The sequence below is a fragment of the Epinephelus fuscoguttatus genome, linkage group LG22 (assembly GCF_011397635.1).
Source record: "Epinephelus fuscoguttatus linkage group LG22, E.fuscoguttatus.final_Chr_v1".
Taxonomy (NCBI): Eukaryota; Metazoa; Chordata; class Actinopteri; order Perciformes; family Serranidae; genus Epinephelus; species Epinephelus fuscoguttatus.
The window spans coordinates 19,019,413-19,042,546 of NC_064773.1; the positions used below are offsets into that span (position 1 = coordinate 19,019,413).

The window sequence follows — 23,134 nt, forward strand, 5'->3', positions numbered from 1 at the left end:
TTTGAAGCCAACCTTGTGCCAGAATAACCTAATAATGCACCTTATGGCCACACGCTGCAGGCTATGTTTTGTCAGGTTAGACAGATGTTACAAGGAACCATCTGGAGCTGTTATGGTTATGTTGCAGGCATTTGCTGCAACACGCCGCTACAAAAATGCACATGCACAAAAAAAAAAAATTCCCCCGGATATTTAGCCGTTGCAGGGGGGAAAATGCTAAAACACAACTTCTGAGACATAAAAACCTCTAACATCCTTCATATTAGCATAAAATTTCCCTCAGTCAGATCTTTGGATGAGTTCTTTGGCAGCGGAGGTGCAATTCTCATCTGAGACCAAATGTCAGTTCAACTATAAAAAGAAATTCTCCTCTGTGCTTTTTTCTCTGTGCCAAGAAATTCTCCATCACACATAATCATTTGGGGCATTTGTTACAGCTATTATCAAAGAACACCGGCTCTGAATGGTGAACATTTACAGCTTATAATGTCACTGATGATGTTTTTTCTCTGACAGCCACTGTGACTTGTGCTCTACAGCATGTTGTCAAAGCTAAATTATTCTGCATACAGTATGTGTCTTGAACAGGCTTAATGCTTAAAAATGCAAATGCACTGCCACTGCCGAGTGTGTTCTGAATCCACGGGGTGGATCCTGGGTCCAGGTGGTCCAAAGGGAGATTAGGTTACAGCAGGGTGCTGGTGTTGAATTCCCACTTAACCAACTTGGGTTTAGGAGTCATTAGGCCCACTCAGAGCCAGGCATCGAGTCCAGTTACAGATAGAATAACACTAAACCATCTGCAGAGTTGGGGACATGATTACATTTAGCGCGGGGTGTAACCATAAGCCTTGTGTTGATATGGGAAATGCCCTCAGGATAGAGAGTGGCCCAAGCACAGTGGATGGGTCTTTGTTGGTAGTTTGAGGACATGTATTAGGGTGACTCTTCTGTGTTGACTGGGCCCAAAAAAAATCAGGCCTGACCCTACATGACCCTGCGTAGCTTCTGTCCAGGCCCAACTGGAGCCCAAACCAAGGCAGCGATTTTGGGCTTGAGCCTGGTTAAAAGCCCAAATTTCCACTCAAAAAACAAAAAGGTTATAAAGACGACCATATATAAATTACGCAACGTTATGTTTAAACAATGCTGACTTTTTTTCATATGGGGTACAAACTGTGGTCAACTACAACTGTAGAACTTCTCATTCTTTATACAACGTAAGTTGCTCTCAGCAACAGGTACTGGGATGGGTTTACATTGGAGTCAGATGGAAGCCTCGTACATCTACATAAAGACACTAAAGGGTGTCTTTGGCGTCAGTATCACATGGTGAGAGGCGTAACAAAGAATTGGTATTTGAAGACCTGAGGATGAGAACAGGTTGGCAATGTACTGCTGTGGATGGTGGCAGCAGCAAAATGTATATAAAAAAAATCAATGTCAGTTTCAATGTATGCTATATTTACTTTGGTGATTTAAATGGTTAGTTCAAATTCACCGAAGTCACACAATAACATAAACTATCTAGCTAATCGAGGCAGTGGTAGAGCAGCAACTCCCATTTTCAGCGAGGTAAAATTACTGTTTTTGTCAAAAGGGTCTGGTAGCTTTAAAGACAGCATAGATGTAGCTATCCCTTTAACTACTGGGCTCTGACACACCAAGCCAGCGGTTGGCTGTTGGTCAATGTTGGGTCGTCAATGATTGCTTGTCGCCCTAGTTTTTGCCGTGTGTCCTGCACCGTTGGCCCTAGTCAGCCCTTGTTGGCTATTTTTTTGCGTGTTGAATCGGAATTGGACCTGCCAGAGCCTGTTGGTGAGTGAAACCACTCTGACTGGAAGTGAGGAAAGCAAATAAATGACTTCAGTAAAAAGGAAGTGAGAACAAAACAAACTCTTTGTATTAGGTAAGATTAGTTTTAGCAGTTGAGGGGTCTTTTTTTTTAGCAAAGACTGTCTGAAATGGTTTGTTATAGTTCCCTAGCGCACTGTAAATATCCTTTGTTCTTTCAACATTGGGTTGTGTTGTTAATGCTAATTGGCTAACTAGCATCTTGAATCCGTTCTATCAGTCTTCTGGTTTCCCTTTATGAATGACGAATATAGACTACCGCCACCTGCTGGTATAAATAGTTATTTCCTCTCCATAGCAGTGTTGGCTGTAGTCTTTGTGGTGTGTTCAAGTGCAACTTTGGGGCGAGAAACAGGCGGCATTAGGTGAAGCAACATTTGGCCTTCCTCGCCACTAGTTCTCTGATGTTGGTTTGGTGTGTCTGGGCATTTAAAAACCAAAAACGTTCTTATCTGGGTACATGGTTGAATATATCCCTTCAGAAAAAAATTAGATGTGAGCCTCAGGAAGTTAAAAATTGTATTTTGAGTGAATAGTGATTTAATTTAAAGAGTCGCTCTGCGATAAGGCCTGAAAATTACCTCAGCACAGTTGCTAATCATCGTCAGACTAATAATACGTTGGTGGCGGATGTGATTAGCCATTCACTCAGTCACAATATAGACTTCAAGTCACCGACCCGAAACTGTGAATACAGTCGAAGTCTTGATTGAGGCAGGTCGTATGAGAGGTAAATTGCACCACAGTGCGTCTCTCCGTTAACTAACCAACCATGCTTTTGGATGAAGGTATTTTTCATCACAGGAAGAGCTCTTCTCGCCCGCTCACAGTCAGTGGAGTGTGAGGTCGTTTTTCTTCTCCACCAAAGGGGCGTACTGGGGAAGCTTCTTGTTATGAATAATGCTAATGGGTTAGGTGCTTCCAGTGAGCATAAACATGCATCACTTTAAAATGAAAAAGGCAAAGGTTTGGCGGGAGGAGGGGAAAATGGAAAGTTCACACTTTCCAGGCTTCTTAAAAACCCCCACTAATTTTATGCAAAAAGCAGCACATAAATCTTTAATTTTCCTGCTCCCCAGTAAAGTGTTTTCACTTTCCAAGCTTTAGCATGTTTTGCTAATTATGCCCCTGCATCCGGAGCTTGCTCATTTTGCCTTGAACCAATCTGCGCTCATATGAATAACAAAGATTCATAGCAAGACTGTGCTCAATAAAGACTTGAACAGTTTTAAATTTCTCTGTCTCTTCTCGTTTCCTGTTCTAATTCAAAAATTGGAGAAAAAAAACTCTGATGTTTTTTTTTTGTTATATAGTTATGAGCATTCAGTTGGTCTCAGTACCTCTGTCCGTCTCTTCACTGGTGTTCGCGTGTGGTGTCACTTTCATGAACCCGTTAAACCCCTGCTAGTGTGTCTGTATGGTTTACCCGCAGCACTGCTGTTGCTTAGACCCAGAACAATGGAAACAAGGGCAGCAGAAACTGAATGGGATTTTTAAAGAGCCTTTGCCACGTCTAAAAGTCGCAATGCATTAACTGCTGCACTAAATTAAACAAAAATGAACAAACACTTGTTTTTTTTCCTACCAAAACAACTTTCATTTTTGGTAAATTCAGAATTTCAAGTGGCAATTTCTGATGCACTACATAGCCAATGTGAATAATGTAAATAATCAGGTGTATCCATCGTCCACCCATCCAGTCCATTTCCCAGTACTTTCCCTATCCTGTCTTCGACCAGCCCAGTCACCAAAAGAAAGGGTTGGCATTATATGTTTCTGCAAACCACAAATATGTTTCATCTCTACATTTTATACACATCATACTGATAATATCGTCTCTAAAGTGACATAATACATGAGCTGAATTTGTGATTAGGAGGTGAAGGGGACGGCGGACAGCCGGTCAAGCTGCGGACCACTGTTTGAGGCCAACAAACAACAAAACCAGATTTGTGTACTCAAAGCATGGGTGTTTTGTGAGAGCCCATCTGTGTTCCTGCGTTGGCTTTTTAGGCTCCATTTATGGGTGTTTTATAGTGACGTTTCAGTTGGGATAGTGCCATGAAAAGCTGTTGTTGCTGCTTTTCCTGCTGGGATTTGGCCCCCAAAACAGGATATTTGAAGTCAAATCATGGTCTTTTCTTATCCATTACTGAGTGGGTTCTGTGTTAAAACCCAACCACACATTAACTACAACATTGTTGAAACGTGAAGTTTCAAAATATCCACTTCATTATGTAGAGTATCCATGGTTTGCGAACGTTCAGTGCCAACAGTTTTTCTTGCAATTGGGTTACTCTGGCATTTAACCCCATGCCCGTTTGTTCCCACTAATGGAAATCGTTAAAAATGGGTCACAAAGATATAGTTTCCTGGTTCTAAAAATGCCCTGATCATTTCCTAATAGAGCTGGACACTGCAGTTTTTAGCCAATGTTACTCAAACAGGAGAAAGTAGCACATTTGTTGGGACTATTTTCAGTGGCGGATTAATTCACATTTCATGTGCTAGCTGGTATTTGTAGCAGCAGAATGGTGTGTCTGGGACTGACTAAAAAAAAAAACTACAGTGCCCAGGTTCTTGGTGACGGAAGAATGAGTCATCTAGTAGCTCATTAATGAGTTTTTACACTTCTTTTTGGACAACAATGAAGGTCTATAGAACAGAGAAATAAGCTAAAGTATTCCATGCATCTACACTTGTTAGTATGATCATGTCATTATCATTTTTTTAATGGAATTTGAAGACAATAAGCATATCACCACTCTTGCTCTTCAGTTAAATACAGTACAGGAATAGATGGCATGCTTGGATGAAGAATGTATGATGCGTGTATATGTTCAGCTTCCCCATATAGAGGAGTAACACATAACCTCTTTGTGAACTCAGCCCTCTGGATGAATTATGTGGGTCTAATCGGTGACCCCCGAGAGCCTAATTCAAACTCATTGCAAGTGTGTGTCGAGGGGCTGGAGGAAGGGCCACTGTATTGTTCAGCCCGGCTCGCTGGCTGTTGTTTTAATGGCAGATGAGAGATTAATGGTGATCTAATGACTGTGGGGAGGACACAGCGCAACAATAGAGTCCTGGCACAGCGCCGGCCAAGTACATTAGTCAGTCATGACAACTATCTGCATGGATGCACATAAACACACACATACAAGCATACATGCGTAAAACGTACACAAAAAACATCCCCAAACACACACACACACACACACACACACACACACACATTCATGTGGACAGACGCACACAGAGCGAGAATGAAAGTGTCTATTGATTTGTCCGTGAAGAAGTTTTGCAGTCATCTGCCATCAGAGCACCCCGTCTCATCACACGCAAAACAAACTGAGCTAATTCTCGAACCCGCCAACCCCCCAGTGTGACAAAAGAAGGCTAATTTATGCATCGCCGACATGGCGTGCGAGGAATAGGAGTGTGGCAGCGGGGTTGTATGCTCACTCGTGGATCAGGGTAATTGTGATTTGGTTGCTAGGATGTTGAGGGTAATGAATGTCTTGTTGATGCAGTTTGTCATAACCTGTGCCATCCGCGGCTGCTTGAGGACACAGAGCCTATTAGTTAAACACAGACATGTTGGCCCTGCCATGATGTATGAGCCCACCAGGCAGAAGGCATTTGTCATTTTATGAGCGAAAATGAAGAAAACTGCCAGGCTACAGTAGATGTTGAATAAGACTGTGGATTAAACCAGGCGGTGTGAAGCAAACCTCTTGACTCCTGCCATTGGGCTTTTATTCTGAATCTTTTAATTGGGTTTCATTTGCTTTCGATTACCTCAGTGATAACACAATAGAAGGCTTTTTTCCACCTTTAAGTATCACTGGCACTTAGGCTGTTGTGGCTGTCTTATGCATAAAATAAAATACTCATATTGTAATTCCAAAAAGCCAAATACAAGACAAATCATTCCAAGGTTTTACCAGTGGGTATTATCTGTATTCATGAAGCCTAATTGAAAGGAAGCCCGCCTTGCATGTGGAAGTGGTACAAAGAGCAGGAAATGAGATGGTTCTTAATGCGTTCGCTGACAGATGATAACCTTTGATTTCCCCCCACTTACATCAGAAATGGCTGCTTGGAATGACAGTCACAAGTCAGCAGTCTCTGATGTCTGCGTGCCTGTTTCTACCGCTGCTGTTGTCATGCCGGGGCTGGGGAAAGATAGACATGTGAAGAGCTAGAGGAGAGAAAACCCTTGAGACACCCTCAGAAACACAGGTAGAAATCGAAAGTGATGTACTGTCTGTTTTAAACGTGCTATGGCAATATGCAGTGTTTTTACATACTGAATCTAAAAGAAACGGGCTGACTTACACAGACAATGACAGACAAAAGGGGAAATAAACGCCTTGACAGCAAGACAAAGAAAACCTTTTCATAGACGGGAGAATGAAAGAAATGGAAGAACTAATAAGATTATATAAAAAATACATCAGTCATTTTTTAAGACGAGAGACATACACATGCTGCCATAAGAGATCATGAGTTAACATACATTTTTGAGGAGGTTATATAGTCCAATTAATACTCCATCCAAGGGTGACATTTTATTGTCTCGCTTTCAATGTCAAAGAAAAGAGTGGGGTGATTTTGGCCACTCCCCATCCCCACCCCCAGTTGGCACCTATGATCTGTAGGAAGATCTGCCACTGTTTGCATCATTTTGATATAAAAAATTGGAATGGATTACTTGTTTTACTTTACTCTTTTTTTCACATGACAGAAACAACTCATTTTGTAGTTTGGCTAACTCGCAAAATACAGACAAAAAGCTTTTAAGATGATAGCCTCGTGTAGCCATAGCTATTTCCACAGCGCTCATATGGCGAGAAAGTTCTGGAAGCACATGTGCTAAAGGGGGAAAAAAATGCTCTGGCTTGTTTGTATTTCTCAGAACCAGTCACAATCATCTTGGGCGGCTCTATGCTAGGGGTGTAGCGATGGTGTCCTTGAACAATAGTGTCGAGGGAAACTGGTTTTGGTGGAACATTTGCACATGGGGAGGCGAGCCCTGTCATTAAAATGGCTAGATTTTTTTTGCAAAAGACAACACCACCAAAAAACAGTAACAGACGTATGTCGACTGTGTGATTCAACTTTTACTGATAGACAAAGAGAAACATAATTTGATAATCGTTACGCCAGAGGTGAAGCCTGACTGTACCTAAGCTCTGGAGGAGCTCAGCAGATCTGATAGTTGTATGTGGCTCTTGCAGAACATTATTACGAATATATCAAAGAAGCTTGTGTGAAATGGAACGGATAGGTACATCACTGAAGTCAATGTCACTGGCCACTGCTGGGGTAAAAAGATGTGGTAAATCAACTGTGACTGGCTATGTCAGAAAACGGATCAACATCAGGGGCATGAGAGTCCTGCGAGATGGGAGTCTGGGCTTTTCCAAGGTGCGTTCTCAAGTTGTTCTAATCTAGTCGATCCTTACAACAGTTCACTGAAAGAACAAATCAGGCATGCCTGATTACACGATCCAAATCTGTGTCAAACTTGCCATTTTCAGGGTGTAGCTTGTTATCTTGGAGGTGGTTATCGTAGCAAAGAGGAGCTTAGTTTTATGGGGGACAATGGGCATAGAGGGACTGTAGAAACAAGACATAGGTTTTCAAGGGGTCATTGGTGCAAAATGGAGTTCTGGATATAGTGATTGTCTGCAGTAATTCTGGGACATGTAGGAAACGATCTTTTGCTTTAGCCCTCCATTGCAAGGCAACAGCGTATGATCAGCTGCAGAGCAGCAAAGTCTGTCTCGTTGAAGGACACTTCAGCAGTGCCAGTGCTTCATGATTAGGGGCTTGAATGCAGGATAACCAGTTGAAGGACAGTACACCAGCCTGCTATTTTAGCAGATATTACTAAACAGGCACATGTGGGAAGCTCTGGTCTCTGTTGTTGCTGCAAAACATTAGAAGCACGCCACTCTTTTGCTATGAGTTCATACATTTTTAACTTTTAATGCTCGCTCTGAAGCAAAGATCTAAAAGCTAAAATAAGCCAGCGCTGTGAAGAGCGAATCCAAGCGAAACCATGGTCTAATCTACCGCACACAGATACTGTGTGATGTAGAAGGGACTGACCTGAGCGGGCTACTAAACATCCGTCCTGACAGCAGCTATTTAATCCACGTTTCATGTTGTCATGCGGTCCTCCTCCATGCAGAACTAATTGCTTGTTTTTGCCTGTTGTGCAGGAGCCCATGTCTGTGAAAATCTGTGAAGGACACTCATTACAACTTGTACAGACGCTCGCAGGCGCGGACATAGATGCAATCATGGGCACAGACGAGCACATAAACACAGGCAGGAAGAGCTGAACGCTATTCAGTGAATAAGGATCCTAATAAGAGCACTGAGCCAATTCTCCTTGAACCCGTTGCCATAGCTTATCACTCACACACACACAACAAACACACACATATGCACACTACTACCGCTACCAACACAAACACACATCTCTCCTACCCCCTTCCCCACTCTCTCCCCATCTGATTTGCATTTTGGTTAACACTCTAATTGCCTCTCATTAAATACCTTGTCACTTTGATTAATTGGTGTGATACAGAAATGTAAAACAGCAGAGCGTTACAATGCATAGTGAACAGTTTGGGATTGGGAAAGACGAACAAGCCAAGCTGAAGATGCAAAACAGAGGTGAAATCTCACCAACTCCCCGTGCACTTTTAAAGTTGAGTCAGGAATTTCTATTCCTGAAGTGAATCTTTTAAAAACCTGAGGACAGTGGCACATTTAGGAGAAGAGTTACCTGTGGTTAAAATGATTCTGACTCAGATATAGGTGTCTGCAATGAGGTGCTGATGAACTCTCCTTGCTCCTCTCAGTTTGTTCCTGGTGGATAAATATAGGTTCACATGAGTCACATCACAGCACAACAGCAGTCATTTACCTCAGAAAGTCACCATGCTCAGTTTGAAATTGGCTGTAATTGTAGTGAATTATATAGTTTAGCCACTCTCAGCCACATCTTACACAAAGCTATGGGATTCTTGATCTCTTTTGAAATGCCAGGTGCTGTAATTGTACCGTAAGTGAGAGGTAATATCAGAGTTGTTGTTTTTAAACTCTCTGACCTCCGAGCACAATTTAAAAAGTCATAAGGAACTAAACTTCACTGATGTCTACTGTCTGGAGAAGTAGCATGGCATCTTGCAAAACAAACAAAAGTTCTTTGACTGAGTCGATAATTTCGAGTCGACGTTCCTGACCTCCGATGTAAATGCTTCCCCATCCATCCGCTCTGGAAAGCATGGACGCCCAATGGTGAGATACTTTCTTTCGACCTGAGCTTCAGATGGACCATGTTCGTAATAAAAATGCCACAATAGCTTAAATAACCAGAGCACATTAATGAGTCAGAGAGTGGGAGAAACCCACCATCTGACACCAACACACTGTGAGGAAGAAGACCGACAGCCGATTCAACAACCACGGGAATGTAAAGACAGAAGACAGACCTGGCTGGCGGACTTAACCACGAGCTTGTTCAAACAGGTGTTGTGCTTTACGTCTCTAAAACGAACCGCTGGCAACTTGACAAGCTGAGTAGCAGGTGACACCACCAGCCGGCTTGAGTCAAGCTGAGCCAGGCAAGTTCACACCACTGTAAGGGCTCATTTATGCTCAGTGTTAGAGACGGAGACTGATGGAGCCGTCTGTCCATAATCCGCATTTATTTTGTCCGTATTTGTGGACGTTTTCTGAAAACTTACGAATATGGACGAACGCCCATCTCGGGACAACAGCTGAAAATTAGCAATCGTCCCTATCCAATCAAAATAAAGGCGTAACAAAACAAATCGGTAGCTTCACGTTGTTGCTCTGTCGGTCGTGAAAGGTATTTGAGTGCGGAGGTGTAGGGATGTGTTTTTTGCAGTGGAAGGAGTTTTGGTCCGACTACCTGCAGCAACAGTGTTCTTGTCATCTTTCCTCCCGACAAAATCAAAGTCATGGGAATATTCCCAGCCGCTAAGGTAATCGTTTCCATCTTCCAAACTAGCTAGCTGCTTTGTGACGTGCCTGCGCAGCACTACGATTATGGATGTGACTATTGTATTTCAAGTCAGTTGTTATGCAATTGCTTAGTTTTGGGAGTAACTGTATCAGTATTACTGAAATCTTATCAGTAATTAGTTAGTGGAAAAAGTAATATTATTACTGTAACGCGTCCTTGCCCCAACACTGATCATGACCTCATCTACCATCACCTTGTTTGTTGTTGTGTGAAATTTTTGACTCTGCCCTCTAGTGCCATATATTGGCTGTATCTATGCCACCATAAAGGACACATGGAAGTATGGAGTATGGATATAAAGGGAGTATAAATGATCCTTAAAAGCGTTACGTACCATCCGCCGAAAACGTAACGTCCATGGTCCATCGCCATTTCTGAAAACGTCAGCAAACAAGCCACAACTTGTGAACTAGGAGCTTTCAATAAATTTCCACTGAAGAGTTTGTGAATACCACATGTTTTCATGAACTCAATAACCAAAACCGCATTTGATGGTTATGATATCTGCACAGGGAGCTACTTAGGGGGCAACATGCTAACCAAGCTAGCTGCCTAATTTGCCTCTACATCCTTAATTGAGCTCTTGCAAATAGCTTAGATCTATTATATAATGTTGCACTCTGGTTGATAGTATAGTAGAATGTTTTGGAAAGACACACTATGAAAACAAAGACTGGGAGAACAGGTTTATTTCCACCCTGCCTGTTCTGTTTTGCTAGCTCACCCTGTGTGCTTGTCACGTACGCATCAGTAGCATCATGGTATTCTCATCCCACACAAGACAAGGGTCAATATGATTCAGTTGACCGAGCATGGCCCACCAGTTGCACAGCCTGCCACTCAAATTTATGAAACCATCATCTTCCTTTGCCTCTGCTGCACTAGGTGATATTGCATGTCAGAGACTTTTATTATTGAAATGAGACATTTATGACAGGGAGCCCTCGCCACACGAGAGCGGCCTCCTGAATCATCTCAATGCAGCGAAAGGAGGAAGAGAAATGAGATTTGACAGATTATTGGAGGACGCCACCTGCGCTTCCTCACTCATCACAATATGCCAATTTCAATGTAAAACCAATCTTACTTGTATTGAGCTGAAAATCATGATCTAGGGGATTTATGGAAGAAATCTTGCTGTTGGGGTTGAGTGTCTCCTTCGAGGCAGACAAGGTCGGTGTTGAATAGGCAGGGGGTCTCTCCAGGCAGCTTATTGTTTCCTGGTCCATTGTAAGCCTATTCAGTCTGAGATACTGCCATTATTCAGTCAAACATGGCTAATGCAAACAACTGCATTGTAGAGCTGTTTTCAGTCTGCAGGGAGCTGATGTAATGTTTAAACTGTGTGTGTGTGTCTGCTTCCATTTGCTCACAATGACACCATATCTGTCAGATTTAGCTGTGAGGTTGAGTGGTTTCAGTCACACTCTTATCTGTGAGCAGCAAACACACCCATTCACATGGACACACACACACACAAACAGTTATCTCTGGACTTTCCTTATCACGCTTGTTTGTATTCAAAAGTGGAAACAACATTAGCCATCTTAGTGGTCGACTTATTCAGCCCTGTGACACATTTAAAGGTTGACATGACGAGCCCCCTCTTGAGCATACTCAAAGCCTCAGGCCTCGCGCTGATTGGCTTTCACTGTGCTACTTTCAACCCTGTCTCAACACATGTACCAGTCATTTCTGCACCATGGTCTGCTAGTAACCCCTCATAGTCAATGATGTGTGTAATTGGTGCATCACAGGCGGCGAAATGTGACATTAATAGCTGGTAGCGGAGACTCGCTCTGTGCTGTCTGCTTGACCTTAAAAGTCTTGGCAGAGTTGTGTCAAGAAGGAGAATGTCAGAGAATATTCAAATATGGCACTGAGCTTAGAGGAGACAGTGGTGTGAATTAAGGTTGCCACCACATTTTTGTTTTATTGTATAAATTACGCTGAACAAATAGAAATAGCAGGTAGTAAAATTTCAGGTTCCAAAGACCAAACAGCAAAAGCAAGATAGCTATATGACACCGATACTCAGGCCAAATCTAGCTCGCAATAGGGTGCCAGGTGGCCCCCACTTGGTGTCAAAAAGTGCCAGCTTAGGATCCCCTGGACATCTGTTAAGGGGTCTGGAGGATCCTCCGAGCCCCACATGTCCTTAAATCCTTAAAGCCCCTGCAAACACCTGACCTGTGCTGGGCTGATGCAACTGGATTTACTTCTTAGCAAAGACGAGTTAGGACAGCAGATGTGGAAAGGTTTAAAACACAAATTCATTTGTTATATTTACTGATAAATACTGTTAATGTTTTTTTGATTAAATGGTCCCTAGTATACCTGCTATATGACAAAAGAGCTATCTGAGATAGCCACAGATAGCCTTAGGTAGAGATGAATGTGAAATGTGTCTGCGTTTTCCTAAGTATTAGTCATTGCGCCGTAGGAGTCGAAAAGTAAACAGCCAAGATGGCAGCTGCCGAAGGACTGCGTCCATTCAATTTAGCTTGGGAAGAAACGCTAAGCCAACTACACTTATCTTTTTCCTTGAGAGAGGAACAGAAGACTGCCCTAGAAGCCTTCGTTTCCAGGAAGGACATTTTTGCTGTTTTACCGACGGGATATGGCAAAAGCCCCACTGGTCAGCAAACCAATGGGGCTTAGTGCAATGAATACATCACCTTGTTTTTTGCTCTGATGGCTACCGTGCTGTCCAGTTGCGTGCAGCGGCATTTAGTGCCGTCCCTTGAGTAGGAAGGGTGTGTCAGTGAGGGCCAGACTCAAAATCTTTCTAGATTTGAGTTACCAATTAACCTGCATGTCTGTGGACTGTGGGGGGAAGCCGGAATAGCTGGAGAAATCCCACGCTGACGTGGGGAGAACATGCAAACTCCACACAGAAGGGCTCCTTCACCCCAAGGTCCGAACCCCCCACCCTGGGTTTAAACCAGAAACCTTCTTGTTTCACCGCACCACCGTGCACCACCATACTAGCCAAAATTAAGTTGTCTTCACAAACTCAAGGTAACATGGGGTGAGCAATTGCTAACTCAAAGAATATTTCACCCCCAAATCATTTGTATATAAGAGCAACAGTGACTGTCATCTAAGAGGCTTTCACATAAGGGACCCAAGCCTGGATCTGAGTACACTTAACTCCAATGTCCAGTTCATTTGATTAGTGTGAACACTGTGTACTGTACCTGAGCACAGTACCCTGAGCCATGCCTGAGTCTCGTTGAAAAGGTGGTCTTGAGTATGGTTCATGTCTACTCTGGCACAGTATGCATCAGGTGTGAACACTGCAGGGCAAGTCATACTTGGCCACAGTTTAAATCAGTCATTTGCACTGCGTCCAAGAGACTGTTTATATGAGATCTGCGACATTTTTTATACAAACCATTTCTTTTATATTTATAATATTCAGGTATTTAGCCAACTAGTCAAACTGTGTTAACCTTCTAACCCTTTGTTCAAAACATTCTGCCTGTGTAAGCCTGTATAGATGGGAAAGACAAAAAACAAGTGTCTCAGCTAGCGATAACAAACACTACAAAGTGGGCAGATAACAAGCAAATGACATTTTTCACTGCCGCCTGTAGATCAATGATGACACACACACACACACACACACACACACACAAGCACATGAGGTATACATCTTTTGTCCTCCCAAAGTGTAACACACCACTTTGAACCTTAACCTTTAAAGGAAGAGTGTTTGGACAGACTAGAAGCCTTGGTTTAGGGCTACTGGGATCCATTTTTATTGGCAATGGTAACCTTTAACTTGAGAGGTATATGAATGCTGCGCTATATTGTTGGTTCATTACGGCCGTCCCTATGGACTACCGCAAACTCACACTATTTTTAGTGTTCTCCCACAAGCTTTTATGGGTTATATCAGATGATGTAATGAGCGGATATTGTCTCTCTGTCAGCTTGGTCATGGGAGCGCAGTTGAGTGATGAGAAAGGGAACTTGTAATCAAAATGGAATTACTGTTTGATATTGATGGAATCCGCACACCTACACGTTTCCGTGTCGTATTTGCACGTATGGGTAGCTTCGGTGCATGCTTACCCACTCACACGCACATACAGATAGAGAGGAAGATCCCACACTATGACTAAATTACACTTGAATCCCTGTGGGGAAACAGTCTTTGCATGAGCAAACAATAATAGGAAATTGTGAAGAAAAAAGATGATAGAAGAGAAAATGAGGATATTTCAATAAAATAAAAGGAGAATGTTTATGTCACAGAAGGTTTATTGAATGACTAAACAACTATAAGAAATATAGAGTCGTTGCATACTTATTTAAAGTGTACTGTGTGTGGACATAAAGAAAAGCAAAATGTAAATGATTGTGATTGTGAGCCATTTTGCCCAATTCACATCTTAATCGTCTCAAAGCTCTAAAACGCATCTCTAACTTGTCTACTCCTCTTTATCTCCTCATTTGTGGCTTAATTACCCCTAATGCTTTGTAAATTCGCCGTATATGATGTACAAAATGTGTGCTGCACACAAACACACACACACATAAAAACCTGCACGTTCTGAGCCATTATCCCCAGTCTTTGTCACATCTGCTGGCTATTAATCAGCCCCCAGTTAGCTCATCAACAGGCAGATTGAATAGAGGAACAACAGCAGGTAAACACACTGGCAGGTGTAGCCGCACAATCACTTCCTGCTTTCCAGAGCATTCGCTCTGATTGGAGATTAATGTGTCCATCTGGACCTCATTACAACTCAAAAATGCTGTGGAACTTTCTCTGCACTTTCTCGGAGATGGACATAGGTTCAGACAGGACGATAATATGCAGTTAATGTGTGTGGAGGAGAACTTTTATGTGGCAAAAACATGAGAGAGGTCACAGGTTTGATGCAGCCACAAGTTAATTGCTGTCATTGCTGCAGATGGCAGTAGGATGTGGACTGATGGCCACTTAACACTTGCAAGCTGTAGCAGCGACATGACAACAAGAAAACTATAATGCTGTCAGCATGATTTCCAATTTGCTGCTCCTTAGTCCTTTCACCAAGCTAAACAACATACCCTCATACAACAACTCATATCCTTTAAAATACACGCACAATGGTTCGCATGATATCCCATGAATTACCACCCCACTAATGACATCATGTTATGTACTTAACGTAGAGTTACAGAGGTTATTTTAGGTTTAGGCAAATAAAGAAATATGGTGACGACATACCTTAAAATGTCTCAAAGCTCACAGTTGTGAACATCTGTCTCCTGGGGAAAGTCCTATGTTTTATGACCCATTCACTACCTCGACCTCCAAACTTTCGGGAATACTTCCTTCTTTATTCTTTACCCCCGTCAGTACATTGGTCACATGATCGTAGCCTTCCCAAAATGTGGGTTGTGCATGAATAATCAGCTTACGATTATGTATGATATGTAAGACTTTTGGTGCATCACTTATCATAGGAAAACATACGAATAGTGTACAGTTCCCAACTGGTGGGCCATGGGTCCATTCCAAATAGACCACAAGCGACTCACGAACATGTCAAGTTTGTAAAAATGCACACTTTATTTTTAAGTGCAGTAAATTTCCAGCACAGAGCTTTTATTTAGCAGTGCCATTTCCTGCTGTAGAGTGATTGACTTACAGACAGCTACATAACAGAGACAGCTAGCTTGACGACATGGCCGAACACAAATGTGACACTGAATATAATAAACTATGTGGGCCTCGAACTAACGACTAAGGAGAAATCTGGACCCCGTGGCTGGACCAGTTGGGAACCACTGATTTAGAATGTAGGCATCCATTTTGTTAATTTGTTCTCTTGATAATGATGCTCGACAAACGCTTTGACACCTGAAATCAATGCAAACAATCAATTTCAGGATGTGAAAATGAACTTGAACACAGCCTTGGCACATGGAGGTTAAACTAATTGGGTTACACTTAAAAGCATAGGGGTGTGTGTGTGTGTGTGTGTGTGTGTGTGTGTGTGTGTGTGTGTTTTCACACTGACAGCTGTCAGTATGACATCTCTTCTCCACTGGTTCCCTTGTGGCTCAACCTTTTCTGATCTTGCAAATTAAGTAGGCACTGCTTGCTAAAACTGATGCTCCCCATGGAGCACGGTCTCCCCCCACTGCTACTCCCCACTTTGCTGCTCATTTGCTTAAATCAGTATTTTTACTATTCTACGTCTAATGGGCTTAATGGTGGGACTGCAATGTAAATAATGCATTTGAGTAAGATTGATTGGAGGAAGAATATTGGTGCAAAACAGAATGAGATAAAATGAGCTCATTAAAGAGTTTTTCTTCTTCAGCAAATGCTGCACTCTAGTACATTATACAGTCTCTGTAAATTGGCAGCAGCCAAGAGGTTAGAAAAGCACATTTGTGAATAGCTGGTCAGCAGTTAAAATGTCTGAACCTGCTGGGAAAGTGTTCCGCGTAGGGAAAAACAAGGGAGAATATGCAATATGCACCCTCCATCAAGAATTACTGCTGAAGTGCCCTTTATAAAAGCACTTAACTTGTGGTTGCTTTACTGGAAGTTATTCAGTGCCTAACTGTGGAGACGTGTAAAAGTACTGTGAGGCTCCCAGGTGTGAATGTGAAGCAGGTTGTTGCTGAAAAGAGCATGCACGTCTGTCAGATTGTCCTTGGATAAATGAGGGTTTGAAAAAAACTTCTTTCACTTACTTTTCTCCTCTTTGTAGAGACAGAATTCAGACAGTGGAAAAGAATTCAGTTTGCATCTTTTTACCATAAAATGTAACATAAACAAAGACATGGTGTCCTAATGATTTGGTCTCCTCACACCACACAGGTGAACGGGCGCAACTTCTCCAAAGTCGACCATGAGGAGGCAGTGGTGGAGGCCATCAGGCGAGACCCAATCGTTGTCCAGGTTCTGCGGCGAACCCCCACCAGAGCCACAGCCGCTGTTGCACACAACCACAGTGGCACACCACAGGACGTGTGTGTGGTGGATGTTTGCACGCAAACGGACATCACCTTCGAGCACATCATGGCACTGGCGAAGCTTCGGCCTGCTACTCCGCCCGTCCCTGACATCTGTCCCTTCCTTTTGTCTGACAGGTGAGGACAATGCTAGACAAGTTTTCCATCTACTGAAAGATAGCTGAATGTGAGCAGAATGAATGGCAGAATGTGAGCTGAATGAGCAGACTGGGCTTTTTCAGGAGGAGGACTTGAAGCGACAGGCCAAGGTGGTCTCATCCCAACTTATCAAATAGCGCTGCTTTGTTTATGGACCTACACATTACAGTTATACGCCAGATACCGTCCTGCATCTGTTTTGGATGTTCTGGGATAGTGTGTTAATTTCACCTTGTTACATGCGTTTTATTTTTCAAAATATACTTCTATTTTGTGGTTAGGTTAGAAAAAAAACCCCATCATGGTTTGGCTTAAAATTCACACGAGAAACGAACAGCGAGCTCTCAGGTGCAGCAATGGTATTTAATGAGTGTGGCTGTTGCCTGGTGCTTCTACAACTGATGCGCCCAGTGTGTATCATATCTCTGCGATAAGGCTCCTCTGTGCATCAGTGTCTGACGTTGAAGACAGAGGGTGAATACAGGTGTTATGAGGGAAATTAAGGGTTTTTTTGATGATAAAAGCATGTTAATATACTCTAGTAGGAACTTTTAAATACAAAGTTCGAACCTGAAAATGAGCATAATCGGTCCTCCTTAACTGGAACCAGGATATATACCTTCTTTTCAGTCCCAAATGAATGTGAAGCTTCCCTGAGGTTTGTTGTTTTCTTCCATTTCACAGTAGTAATTAAGCAGTTGTATCATAGTGTGGAAACCCCCAGCATAGCTAAGTACTTTGTCCCTGTGATATCATTATGCGCAGCCAAACCCGCATGCAATAATTGCTTCTGTGTGCTACATCCATTTTCTTTAATGGGGAGCTTTTGCTGGGCGATTAAAAGCCAATGGGCTGATAGAGCGGGCATTCTGGCACTACGTCCATTCTGTGGCTATTTATAGGGTTTTAGCTGGGCAGTAGATGAAATCAATTTGTCCTATAAAACTACAAATCTGCCAGTCTGGGTCAATGATTATGGAGAGGTAGTTATCATGGTGACAGTTTACAGAGGTCATGGCTTTTATGGGGTGATTGGTTGATGTTTATATTGCTTGTTCAGACTTTTGTTGAAAAATGAGATAATTTATACAAGGGGTCTGCTATGTTGTTTAATATCATGCACCTTTTTTGTTTAATTTTGTCAGAAAAAGCCAAATGAAACACAAAGGCACGCATATGTGAGCATATATTTATGATCTTGAACACAACTGTCTCTTCTTCTTTTTCCTCCCTAGTTGTCATTCCATCCACACCATGGAGCATGAGTTTTATGAATGTCCAGAGTACCTGTCCAATACTCCAGCAGAGGTGGAGAGAACTGAAGAGTATGAGTATGAGGTACCGTTTTACATCTTTCTGCTGTATGAGTGTACTATAAAGTAGGACTGGGCCATATGCCCTGTAAATAATATTGCAATATTTTTAGGATATATTGCGTTACACAATATATATCTTGATATTTTCAAATCTCCTCTAATGGAGATTGTTTCAGTTAAGTTAAATAAATTACTGTTATAATAAAGTTACATAAAGCACTGTTATTTGTTATAATGAAATAAATATTAGCAGAACCACTGGTGATTTTACTGGGAATGTTGATGTTTTTGCCATGAACTTCTGGGCAACAGTTAGCTGTTAGCAGTTAGCAGAAATCTTTTCCCCTTTCTCTTTTCATCTCTCTACTGTTGCCTATCCAACAAAGGCACAAATATCCAAACGATCATGTTTTAAAAAGCAGAAATATCAAAACACAACTGGCAAATTGCCATTGGAATTAACTAACCACATTTATGCTCCCCAGAGGATGAACCCTTTCCATTTTGGACCAGTCATTATCCATCCTCTGGTGCTTTTATGTTGTCATATTTTGATAGGTGCTACCCGCCTTTCATTTGTGAAAGGTTTATATGTAGATAAAGGTTAAATGTTTATAATGTTCCATCCTATGAAGCCCCTGGATGCGAACAGCACAATATTGGTGCAATAGAAATACATGTTGGGCTATTTGTGGCTTCATATTTCCAAGCTGCTTTGTCAGTAACACACAGTCTCAGGAGATAGCCCTGCCATATGATGCTCACGTCCCACAACAATACAAGAAAAATAGTCTACCACAATAATGCAGGAAAATTGGCTGCCCCTTGTGAGAGCTGCATCTAGCCTCTAGACTGTTCTGCGTAACATAGCAAAGACCCTGGGTTTAAGATGGAAGGCCATTCTTCATATAATCGTAGCAAAAGAAAATCCCTCTCTGAAAGGCCTCCCTGTTGAATTACCATTGTCTTTCATTCACAGCCTGTTAGTTTCCCTTTCATCGGGCTCTGTCCTTCAGAAATATACTGTATGTGTCCTCTTTTCAAACAGCCACTTCAAGCTGAACAGTTATGTGGTGAAATGTGAGCATTCACTGAGCAACATGACAGAGCTAATCAACTAAATTATTTCAATTGTGATGGATTATCTGCCATATATTGTATTTAATGAGTCTTAAATACTGTATTTATAGACTTCAGTCTGGTTTATGGTCGACAGGATTTAATATCACCAACACAACCTAAACTCAGCCTTAAGTAGGAAACCTTTACAGTGAACTGCCCATTGGTCTGACAGCCCATTGTTCCGACCATATTAAACCCATTGTTCCAAAGTCCGTTCCGAAATCATCATAATGCCCTGTGGTTAAGGTCTGGTTAGGTTTAGGCACAAAAACCACTTGGTTAGGGTCAGGAAAAGATCATGGTGTGGGTTAAAATGAAAAAGAAAGTGACAAACACATAAGCCGTGAGTCTGCTTCGCCTCAAGCCTTTCCCAGCTGACCCAGAGCCGGTCACCTCACACCCTCAAGGCAGAAATACGCCTGCCGGGAGCCGTTCAGCACCGCAGACCGTCGGACTAATGGGATGTCGGACCAATGGGCTGTTGGACCAATGACATGGACCCACCTTTACATTGCTAGTTTGGAACAGCACCATGAGTGCTTCTTTACAAGACAACAAATGAAAGCTGCATTACATGACCTTGCATGTACAGACATGCTCGTGATTCTTCGAGTGCAAACTTAGGCACAACACTTCTTTGTGTCAATGTTAGCATGCTAACATGCTCATGATGACAATGCTAACATGCTGATGTTTTGTAGGTAACATTAAAAGAGCTCTATGTGACATTCAGAGCATGTAAATGACTATATACGACGTATATAAGGTGCCATCGTTGAATGAGTGGTCTCGCCTTGATGCTGCTACAGGAGGTTGCAACACTGCCAAAACAGTGTCTGTGTAAAGAGGACAGCCAGCAGGACGGGACCATGGGCAGGATGGGTGTGATGTTTTGACGAAGTGTTACATGTGCCACTCACTGCGAGAGATTTAAAAAGCAGCCGGTAGCAGTTAGCAGCTAACTTAAAGAAAAAGAACTGCGAAAATGCCTGCAAATTTGGAAAACAACAAAACAACTCCTTACCCTTCAAGTGGAGGATGAGATCAGCCGCCACATAACAGGGAAGGGAAACGATTTTATTGTCATGTTAATATATAGCGTTATAAAGTGCTGCCGACATGTATATGTCACATGAGAGGGCAGTGCTTGTGGTAAACGTCACCCCTGTCACGCCTCTTTTGGTTCGGTGATGCTGGCATGCTGTTTAAAATCACACACTGACATGATGCTGCCATTGTTTGGTTTTGTATACTGTATTAAAATACAGAGGAAGCATAAAGAAGAGACTTGCAATCTCTGTGTTAAAAGAACTATCGGGTGAGTAGGGCAGGTCTTTCCTTCGCTATTCTAGGGAACGCATATTCGCTTGGGGGAAACTAGAGGGTGGGCATTGTGCTTCTGCGATAGCGCTGTACCGCCACCATGCGCTGGGATGGTGATATTAGTAATAACTGCTGTATGAGTGGAGGGCAAAGCGCCAGCAATTAGCTAGCCAGTGAAACTCTCACAGGGACTCACACATACCAATATGTACGCCTGACCGCACCAGCCACCACAACAAAGAACAAAGACGCTGGGATTACAGCACACACAGGAAGTGGATGCTACTCCACTATATCTATACATAGAAAATAGTGTTTTGCTCCTATAATAATGTTCTGAATATTGCATACAGTGACTTAAAGTCTGCTCATCATCTGACTTAAACATGTAAGCACATCAAAATTTGCTTATTGAGATACATTCTGTACCCACAAGTGTCTCCATTGTATCAGAAGCATCATGCCACTCAGGCAGTGGACCTTGAGGTCATGTTAGGTGACAGTGATGGGTGACGTCTGCTACTGTCTGTGGTTCTCCCTGCTTTAATAGGCAATTCCTGGTTCAGTGAACTGCACTGTGGGTCATTAGGAATCCTCTGCTGCCAGCTGTGGCCTTACCTTACAGTGTCACTGGGAGGAAGGAATCTCCACCGTGTGTCAGGGGTGCGATGAGGGTGGAGGGCTTGTGTGGTAATAGCAGTAGTATCGGAGCAAGGCCGGCTTTAGAACACTCACACACTCACACACATATAGTCTACCCCCGCCAGCCAGACATACACACACCAAATCAGCCATCCTCACTTACCTCTGTCCATCCATGTGTATCTAACTGAAACATGAACGGCTTTCCTCTCGGATGAAACAGAATAGTGCTGCCATTCCCAGGAACATTACTTCTGACAGGTTTAGCTTCACTTCCAACTGATTGTCCATATGGGTTCTCCTGCTGTCATAATGCTACTACTGCAACCTCTGCCAAATCTATTACAATATTTCCAAGTAGCAGACGGTAGATGTAGAAAAATGAGTGAGAGCTAACAGTTACATATATTGATGCTTTGATTGTCAGGGTACAAAAAAGTGCAGCCGAATAGCAAGCCATTTCAATTCCAATATCCAGGTATGAAAAATACTGCTGCAACCCTTTTTGTTTGTTTACTTCCCAGACAAAATACTGTTGAATAATGGCAGATTTTAATGAATGCTGTGTTTGGTCACCAGGTTATACGGTGCTCTTAATGAAGTGGCAGCAGTCTGCCAAAAAGCAGCCAGTTAGCTGCTTTCCAAAGTCGTCAAAATAAACACGTCTTAATTATGGATCTCCAACAGGTGACAGATATCAAAGGCTGGGTTCTTTTAAATAGTCAAAACAAAATATTTTAGTATGCAAGGGGTGCTACAAGATTTATTTTTTTGAGATTCGTCAGTGCAAGTAGAAAAAAGAACCAATGCAGCACAGGTCAAGATATCCAGGCTTTTACTCTAGCCTAGATTGCCTTCCTGTGTATCCTGTTGCTTCCTGTTCTCCATGAGCGCCCAATACAAGGTTTTGATCTATGTTTGATTGTACAGAACAACCAACCATCTTTATCACTGCCTATTAAATGCCTACCCATTTCAAAATCCCCACCCCCAGTTAGTAACATAAGTTTCCATTTAAAAATCAATAGTCTTTAACCCAATCCAAGATAACCCTGCTGACCTCACTGGGGTTATTTTGTCATGCTCTACAGAGCTGCCACCCTGCCCATACTAACTGGTTTGTGTTAAGGTCATCACTGGCCATGCTCCCCTAATGTGCTGTTAAACTACTTTGTGTAGACCAATGCTTTTTTTTTACCACCAAAAGTAGCTAATATATTGTGGTTATTAAATGCAGGGTAAAATGCTAAATATAGGTCATAGACTCTGTTCCTATTGCCAGCAGACGAGTATGTCTTTCTGTGTTTTTTCTCCTGGTGTGTTTGTTTGTGGACTCCCATCTTGAAGCCTTGGGTTCAGCATTTTGGCTATCGCTCTCTTGAGTTTTTTGGAGCCAGAAGTGACCATATTATGATAAGAGGATAGAGCTTTGGAGGAGTAGGGGGTGGATCCGATTACTTCTGTGTAATATCTTACTTCTTCTACAGTCTCTCTTTCAAATTTGGTGTCGACTAATTTGATGGATGGAGACGGAAGGACTTAGTTGCTGAGATGACAAAGAGTTGCAGAGGTCACCGACGTAGAAAAATGTGATACAATTTCTGCCTCCAACCAGGTGTCATGTTTCTAGAGTGAATGCTCGTTGTAACCTTTCCATGTCCCTCCAGGATCTAAGAAGCTG

General features: G+C 42.4%; 1 protein-coding gene across 1 annotated transcript in view; it reads left to right on the forward strand.

Annotated features, from left to right (window-relative positions):
- pdzrn4 (PDZ domain containing ring finger 4) overlaps positions 1-23,134 on the forward strand; it is a 50,762-nt gene that overhangs the window by 12,037 nt on the left and 15,591 nt on the right. The window contains exons 2-3 of the mRNA XM_049566335.1: positions 16,758-17,029; positions 18,286-18,388. Of these exons, the coding sequence (XP_049422292.1) occupies positions 16,758-17,029; positions 18,286-18,388 (375 nt within the window). The remainder of the gene's footprint in view (positions 1-16,757; positions 17,030-18,285; positions 18,389-23,134) is intronic.